Here is an 8615-nt window from a genome sequence, read left to right as displayed (position 1 = left end):
TAAATGTATCCAAACAGAAAAAAGTGTTCCTTTATCTTTCTCTTTAATTGCTTCCACCAAGCATAAGCTCGCCCTTTTAATCTAATACCAATAAGCTTCACCCTTATCTGCTCTTAAACTTTTATGCACTTGAAAATCCTTTATACTTCATTCAACTAAACGATAAACTCTTCCACTTGTAAAGTTCCTACAAAATTAGAAAGTTTAATTTAAAAATCAAAATCTCCATGAAGTGCTGCCCAATTAAAAGGTTGCCTCCTCTAGATTAGCCATGGTTCACAATTACTCTCCTCTTATTCTTGTTGGGTGTTTTATTTCAATTATCACGTAAGCTTTGCGATCTACCTTTGTATATCCTCAATTTCTAGCTCATGAACCTTTTTCTCTAAAGAGAAAACCTCTTCATCCTCTCCTTGAACATGTTTATTTTTATTATTTTTTCCAGCTATGGTTATTTTACAGCATACAACAAGCAAACAATAATCAAAGATTGTTAGGTTCTGATACCATCTAATATAAACAGAAATAATACAAAAAAAATAGCAAAAACAAACAACACAATTCTACTAAAAAGGATCATCACACCAAAAACCAGAATTCAAAATTTTATTTCTTAATAATTTACCATGTCAAGTAGTTTTCTTTGTAAGAGATTTACAACTCCTTAAATAAACTAAAAAAACACCTAAACAAACTAAAAACCTTGAAAATTAAAAAAAAAAGCAATAAAATTCATAAACAAAATAAAAAATAAAATTATTAAACATAATATTTTAAAATAAATAGAAAAAAATATAATAACTAAGAAAAACCAATTTTCCAAAAAGAAAAAATAATCTCCTCGGAAACTCTATTGTCCCTTCATTTATTCGACTAGCTAGTTTGGGCATGTAATCACAATACGAGGCTTCAAGACACCTTGCTCATACATTATTTATAACCACACTAAGGAACACACAATATCACAAGCATTAACAACTGGATACATCTGAAGCCATTTTGAAGGCTTACCTCACCTTCATAGAACTTGGATACCTATAACAAGCTTGACAGCTTGAAATGTTACCTTCATTGAACTTAGATACCTACAACAGGCATGACAGCTTGAAATGTTCTAGAGCAGAGATCCCATCGAGTCCTTTTGCATAGTAATAGGTCGCCAAGCCCTTTACAGTGGTTTCTTGATAGATTGCGGAGCTTTATACTGATAGAAACTCCTTAATTGGTCCACATAGTCTTGAGGCATTCTCAGGACGAATAATTTCAAGACTCATTCTCGCCCTAAACCTTATCATATTAAGATTTCAAGGATTTTCATGATTTAACTGTACAGAAAATCTATGTTAAATTGAATCCAGGAACCTTTACACGAGGCCTATTATAATCACTACAGGATATTAATAGATTTTGCAATACAGGGTTTGGTGAGTTGCTTTGAGCAGCAAGCACACGCACCTCATGCATTAGCCGCATGATGGTGTCCTTTCTAAACCGCTGAGCGTTTTGTTCGAATAAATTCAACCAGGCACTTTTGCAGAATGCTTGAGACTCTCCAGCAGAATTTGTGGTAATACAAGCAAGAGCAGAATCGAAGTCTTCTTTTTCAAGCATCATGCAAAATCTTTCTTTGACAAGAGGCGGCGGAGGAATCCTATCTTCCTGCTCTAAGTGCTTCCAAGTTATTTCCAAAACTTCTCCCTGAAGATACAATGGGAATTTGAAGAGGATAAAGACAAGAAAGTTAGATTTCCATAACTATGAATTCTGAGATTTTACACTTCCTAAAATTTTCAGAATTCAGAATTTTCTAACAGATGAATTACCTAGAAGCATTTTACAAAGATTGTGTCCAAAGTGTACTAAAAAGATAAGTTCTTGTCATCCCTCCTAAGGAATTCAACAAGGCATCCATTTTATTCCTACAAGTGCTTTTGACTGTTCTCATATAATAGCACCTTGAATCAGGCTATTCAGTCAGGATGTAAATGCAGTTTGGCAGCCTAGTGTTATTTTTATGGAGATGCTATTAACATCCATTTCAATAATATGTTCACGTACAAGTGTAATTTCAAATAATCACAATAGATTTGAGAAGTACCTTTCCAGATCTAGAAGCATCCAGTACCATTCGAAGATGACGGTTTGCATTGAAGTGGAACCCATGGCGCAACATCTTTTGATAAATGTACTCAAAATCATCCCACCTGTTCTCTGCAATGCTTGCATCAAGCATGGTGTTGAAAGTATAGATATCTGGTATTACCCGAAACTTGTAATCAGATCTTCTGCTGATATGATTGCCATCGTCTAACATCTTGTTGAAAAGCTCGTTTGCTTCTTCAAACAATCCATGTTCTAGATACGCTTTCAGCATTATGTTGCAAGTAACAAGATTTGGGGGGCAAAAGTTCCTCATTTGATTGAAGATGTACACAGCGTTTTGAATGTTTCCAGAGTCCAGACAAGCTTGGATTAAGCCAGTGTAAGTTACTACAAGAGGCTTATTAGCAACCTTGCATATTTTCTCAATCTGTGAAATGAAAGGAGGTTGTGATGGACTGTTTGTTCAAAGAAAAGCTAGTGGTAATAATAAGCACACAAATTGTAGGTAGTTGAAGTGACACCAAACCTGTTGCAATCTACTTGTTTATATCATGGAGTTTTACAAAAGCATCAATTAGTGCACAAAATATATAGCTTTAAAGCTTGCAAACTATTAAATGCCAAAAGAGACATCCCAGCAGTTAGGAAAGGGCCCCAATTGTGCAGCCCAAGGCTTCTTCAGTCTCTCAATGAACCAAAGACGCATATTCTTTGTGCATTCAACAGTAGCATCAACTGAAACCTTAACCGGGCAGGCACCAGTTATCAATACACAGATTTTTGCTTTTTGCAGTGATATAGCTCCCCGTGCTCATAAACTCTAATTAGCAACACACCATTCAATGCATGCGGATCGTCTAGCTACAATACAGTGTTCTTTATATTCAGTTTTAAATATACATGCACAACAGAAACATAGTAGATTAAGCATAAAAAGATTACCAGATCTAGTGCTTCTTGACACCTTCCAGATGTACAGAGACAGCGTGCAAGATCATAATAAAGAGCAGCTGAGCCCACAATTCCCCGTCTTTCCATGTCTTTTACAGCCAACACAGCCTCTTCTGTCTTACCCTCTCTCCAAAAAGTATTGACGAGAACTGCATGTAACAATAATTTGATTTCAAAATGAGGTTCTATAAAATCAAATGGAAGAAATGATAGATCAGTCAAGCACCTTTATATACTAAGGCATTTGGAATGGAAGACTTCTGAACTTTTTTGAAGAACTCATGAACCAAGTTGTACTTGCCACAAGCAAGCATTACCTGCTCAAGTACGAGGCAGAATACCATTTTATCATTTCCTGGTTATTACAAAAACTAAGATGTATATTCAAGAAAATGAGAATATCTAGCAAACTGTTACCAGTTCCATAAGTCCACTTTATAATACAACATAAGGCTTTTCATAGGAAACATTTTTCTTGATGGTATGCAGGTCAAAAGGATAGCTCATGCTCCTATGCTTTGACAGTGATATTTCACCCTAAAAGATGCTAGATTGAGCACCTATCTTAAACAGCAGAAAATGATGGGAAATTATCACTTCATGATGCTATGAAATGGTACCCCCTCTTACTACTGAAAACTAACATTGGAATCCAACATTAACAGATAGTAGAAACTACCACATGAACACATGAGAGTGAATCAAGATCAAACAACCCTTAGAATTATCTTAATTGGGAAGTATCAAGGCGCAGTCATTGAATATGAGAAACGGAAAGCCCAACCAGAGAATTAATATTGTACAGCAAGTTCATATGACACCCTATTCAACCAAACTGATGTACCTCGGTTAGGTTACTAACTTCATACTGCAAAAATCAAAAGTCTTTTTTCTGAATTAAACCTTTTATTTAGCACTGGGTAAAACCTGGGGTACGTTCAAACCTCTCAGCCATCATGCACCAGGCAACAGGTGAGATGAATCTCTGGACGACACCAAAGAGGTTGGTGGTAGGATTTGAACCAACAGTTCATGATGTACTTGTACTCAGAAAAAATAAGTCCATATGCTTAGATTAGAAGTCTAGTTCTATGAACAGCTCTATGAAAGTTGAAATATGGAGTGATAATCATAGTAGCAAGTCAGCAAACATGACTAGCTGTTTATCAGAACAATGATAAACTCATACAACAAGGTATTGCTAAGAATCTAAGATACAGGTTCTGCTGATGTGAAATATTGTTAAGAACCGTGGATAGTAAAAACAGCTATTACCTCCATAACAAGTCCATACGTTGCAGTAGAAGGTTGCACACCCTTTTCCTTCATCTGCTGTAAGACCCAAAATGCACCTTCCCATTGTTTTCGCCGAACACAAGCATTTAGGACCTACATACAGAAGGAATGTCAAAATGCCATGGATGATCATAGCTGGATTTATGCATTATGTAAATTGAAATGATTCACAGATAATTGATTGAATATGCCAAGGGAAATAGATAATGCATGATCAGCATGTTATGGCACAAGTCCATCCTTGGTTATACCCAATTAGTGGGAAGAGATGTAATGGATGAGATAGTCGAAATTCTTGGAATGATCTTAAGACTACGGAAAATATGCCCTCTCAAAACAATATACAGTAATGATTTTACTTTGCTGTTACAGGGACCACAAAGCACCCTTTCAGGTCATCTCAAATTTAACAAAGCATGCTTATTGTTTAATCTGTTGATAAGAAGATCAGTTCATACCTAGAGAACATGCAGAAAAACTATAGATTTTTGGATAACAGAGATAGTCAAAACTTAGCTTAATGGGTATCATTTGGAAAGGTGTAGATTCAATGAAAAGAACTTGTCATCCATAAATTTCAGAGGGCTATTATGTCATCCAGCATAAGCATAAGGTGATGCAATATACATGCCCATGCCCACAAACACATGCATGCAGAGTTAATTACATGTGACATGCTTGGGACAACTAACAGTCATCAATATGGGTTTTGAAGTAAAAATTATAGTGCAGAGGTTACAGACAAATGTTTTCCAGATATAGACGGCTAGTTTACTGCCAAGTGTCACTAACCGCATTGTAGACAACAATATCAGGTTCCAAACCTAGGTCCTGCTTCCCAAGTGCCCCAGATTTGAACTTCTTGGGAGGAGATCGCATGATATCTATGACATCAAAAAGTTCCTTCATATATCCTGCTTGTCCGAGAGTGACAGCTATAGAACGATAAGCTACTAGGTCAGGATACAAACACATTTCTTGCTGGAGAGGACAGGGGGAAAAAAGAAGAAGAAGCAATGACATAAGTCAGTGAGGATTTCCTTTTACATTGTTCAATTAAATAACCTTGTATTAAATGAGAAAGGAGCAAGGCAACAGATGAAAATTCTTGAGCATTACCTGCATTGCATGAAATAAATTGAGTGCCTCCACAGGTCTTTTTGCCTTGCCAAGTACATGAAGTGCAGTTGTGTAAACATGCCTGTATCAAGACATGATGATTTACCAAAATTACCAATCAAAATTTACAATTTTGTGAACTAATTCAAGAGAGGATAAAATTTTGGATTGAGTGATACAAGTCATGAAAACTATATTTAGAAACAGAACAAGCTTTTTTTCCGCAACGTTAAAAGGTAAAAGAGTATATGTTGCAAAAAAGCTACACTCCAAAGAACTAAAGTGGGCTTCTCTTTCCTTACAGGACAGAGATTCACCCTGCAGTATGATGATGTTCAATTTAATCAATTATGTAGAACAATCTAGATTTTGTCTGGGAAGAAATTCTGAGAGATTATCTTTGAAATTTACCAAGCATCAAGATAAATTCAATTGCTCCTTGAATTTTAGTACTCCGTACTCTAGAAAGGTATTGTCGTTCATGCATACAAAAGCCTGATCACTTCTTCTTGACAATCCGTTTTTTCTGCACATATCTCTTGTCAGTAATTTTATCAGCTTGACTACGATTCCTGACAATTCCACCATTCATTTTGTTGACTCCAGAACCAATGTTCTCTTTTTCAAAAGCTTTCCCCTTTATTCCGAACATATCCAGGGAATCTTTAGCATGATGAAGATTTTCTTTTAAGCCAATAGTTCTATCAATGCTTTCAATATATTCTAATACCATAGGACTTCGTTGAGCAATTCGAGTCTTCATACTCTTGGTTTCATTGAAATCCTCCGAGTCTGAATTCATGCTGCTAGTATGATCCCTCAACGATCGTCCATCCCTCGTTGCCCCTCCCATTTTCCTTCTAAAATCAGCATGCAGACCACTTACTTTTCCACCCACCTTATGATTGAACTCTCTAATTCTACCTCCTCTGTAATCAAGCTCAACATTAACTACATCTTCTTGACCAGAGCATCCATCACTATTGTCACCAAACTCATCACTTTCCATGACTCCAGACACCTTTTCTCGATTGTTAAACCTCCTCAAATCCACATTGCTTTCATGTCTGACTGATGAAGGGGCTTCACTCTCCTCTAAATCACCCTTCAAATTATAACTCCTATAATTGAGGTCCTCCAAGTCTGAATTCGTGCTACTGGTTCTATTCCTCAACCATCGCTCATCACTTGTAGCTCCTCCCATTTTCTTTCTTGCATTAGCATGCACGTGACTTTCTTTGCCACCCAACTTATGATTGAACTTTCTACTTCTACCTCCTCTGTAATTAAGCTCTGCATTAACTACATCTTCTTGACCAGAGCATCCATCACCATTATCACCAAACTCATCACTTTCCATGACTTCAGACACTTTTTCTCGATTGTTAAACCTCCTCAAATTCACACTGCTTTCATGTCTTACCGGTGATGGGGCATCACTCTCCTCTAAATTACCCTTCAACTTATAACTCCTATAATTGAGGTCCTCCAAGTCTGAGTTCGAGCTCCTGGTGCCATTCCTCAACCATCGCTCATCACTTGTAGCTCCTACCCTCTTCCTTCTTACATTAGCATGCGCATGACTTTCTTTGCCATCCACATTATGATTGAACTCTCTAATTCTTCCTCCTCTGTAATCAAGCTCTGCGTTAACTACATCTTCCTCACCACTGGACCCATTAGCATTCTCGCCAAACTCATCACTTTCCATGACTTTGGACACCTTCACTCGATCCTTAAACCCCCTCAATTTTACACTCCTTTCATCTCTTTCCAACAATGGCGCATCATTCCCCTCTAAATCATCCTTCAACTTATAACTATTTGACTTATGTACTTGATTCTTTTCTCTTCCAGTCTTAACAGACTCCATAGCCTTCAAATACTCACCAAAAGATGGTTTAAATTCTAACTCTTTCTCAATAACCCCACCACCACCAACTAACCGATTATCAGACTCGTCTTTTTGCAATGCCTTAACTCTTACACCAACAACTCTCATTGCTTTCCCACGCTTGCTCTTCAATGGAACACCACAAATTGGAGGTCTCCAAGAATTCAAAGGACCACATGAAGAATGTTGTTTCCAGCTACAATTACAGGTTAAGTTCCCATTTCTTTCAAAACCAGATAAACCGTTTTGCCCATTTGTCATAATTATCACCTCCATATTATCAATTCACACCACACAGTATCACAAGCCAAGCAAACCTCTATCTTGGAGTCACTAAAAAAGATTCCCTAGCTTTGCCTATGATTGAAAAATTACATTATCATAATAAAAAGTTGATCTTTTTCGATAATATACTGAAAATTGACCTTCAATAATCTGAATTTGTGAATAAAAACAAAATATAACCAAGAGAATTGGAAAAGAATCCAATGTAACTTACAAAAGCTCCCAGGAGAAAAGAAGCATGAGAAGAATGCTAAAATACTATGAAGTCGAGTTCTTTTTAAGGTTTGGTTTCACTCACTGTTTCAGTGCTTGTGGTCGAGACATATAACATGATGACACCCTTTTACAAGGAACTTATCGTGGCACCAAACTCCAAACTAGCAGTTCTGCCTGTTTGCACAATAGAAGCCGATGTCTGTCATTTGGGCCTCTGGATTAATATAGGATGTTCATCTAAGGGCTACTGAATTTATTGGGCCCAAAGTGTAACCTTTCAAGTTCTCCTACTTCCACCTGTGAAACCAAACAAAAAATCAAGACAACACCCAGATTTTAAATTAGAAGAATCAACCCAATTGATCTTATTTTTTTTTTAGCCAAAAGAATAAAAAACAACACTGTTCGTTTAACTGATTGAAAATTGGAGTTTTGACTACGTCAAAATCTAGGATTATTAAGTTTTTTTTCATTTGATGGTAAAAGTATTCTCAAACTAGCATGTTCATCAACATAAACTATAACTTCTTTTAAATGATATTAATGCCTTGTTTATTTCTAGGAATTTATTTTCTACACTTTCTCATGTTTGAAAAATATTAAAAAAGTTAGTCAAAGAAAATGTTTTCCTTTCCTTATTCTAAGGAAAACAATTTTTTTTTTTGTTGATAAAACGCGTATTGTCCAAAATACAAATCCCTAACTCTCTTTCTCTCTCAAATCTCTTATAGAACAATTGAAGCATCTCTCA

At 36.3% G+C, this 8615-nt stretch overlaps 1 protein-coding gene across 5 annotated transcripts; it reads right to left on the bottom strand.

The window, feature by feature from the left end:
* Window positions 1–838: 838 nt before the first annotated feature.
* LOC118063034 (pentatricopeptide repeat-containing protein At1g30610, chloroplastic) lies at window positions 839–8066 on the bottom strand. Of its 5 annotated transcripts, none has more exons than XM_035076943.2 (8): window positions 7947–8066; window positions 5470–5551; window positions 5143–5327; window positions 4330–4443; window positions 3281–3371; window positions 3046–3203; window positions 2099–2530; window positions 839–1698 (listed from the first exon to the last, which is right to left on the bottom strand). In XM_035076943.2, exons 1-8 carry the CDS (start codon window positions 7977–7979, stop codon window positions 1339–1341), a joined length of 1455 nt encoding a protein of 484 aa, XP_034932834.1. In that variant the 5' UTR covers window positions 7980–8066; the 3' UTR covers window positions 839–1338. The 5 variants fall into 5 exon arrangements, 4 of the variants coding, with proteins under 4 accessions (XP_034932834.1, XP_034932836.1, XP_034932835.1 ...); XM_035076945.2 differs by having other exon boundaries at window positions 840–1698; window positions 5143–5331; XM_035076944.2 differs by having other exon boundaries at window positions 840–1698; window positions 5143–5331; window positions 7863–7992.
* Between the last annotated feature and the right edge of the window lie 549 nt (window positions 8067–8615).

Source organism: Populus alba, chromosome 1 (genome assembly GCF_005239225.2).
Source record: "Populus alba chromosome 1, ASM523922v2, whole genome shotgun sequence".
In the NCBI taxonomy this organism is placed as follows: Eukaryota; Viridiplantae; Streptophyta; class Magnoliopsida; order Malpighiales; family Salicaceae; genus Populus; species Populus alba.
The sequence above is the reverse complement of the archived record's forward strand: the minus strand, read 5'-3'. Positions and strand labels throughout refer to the sequence as shown.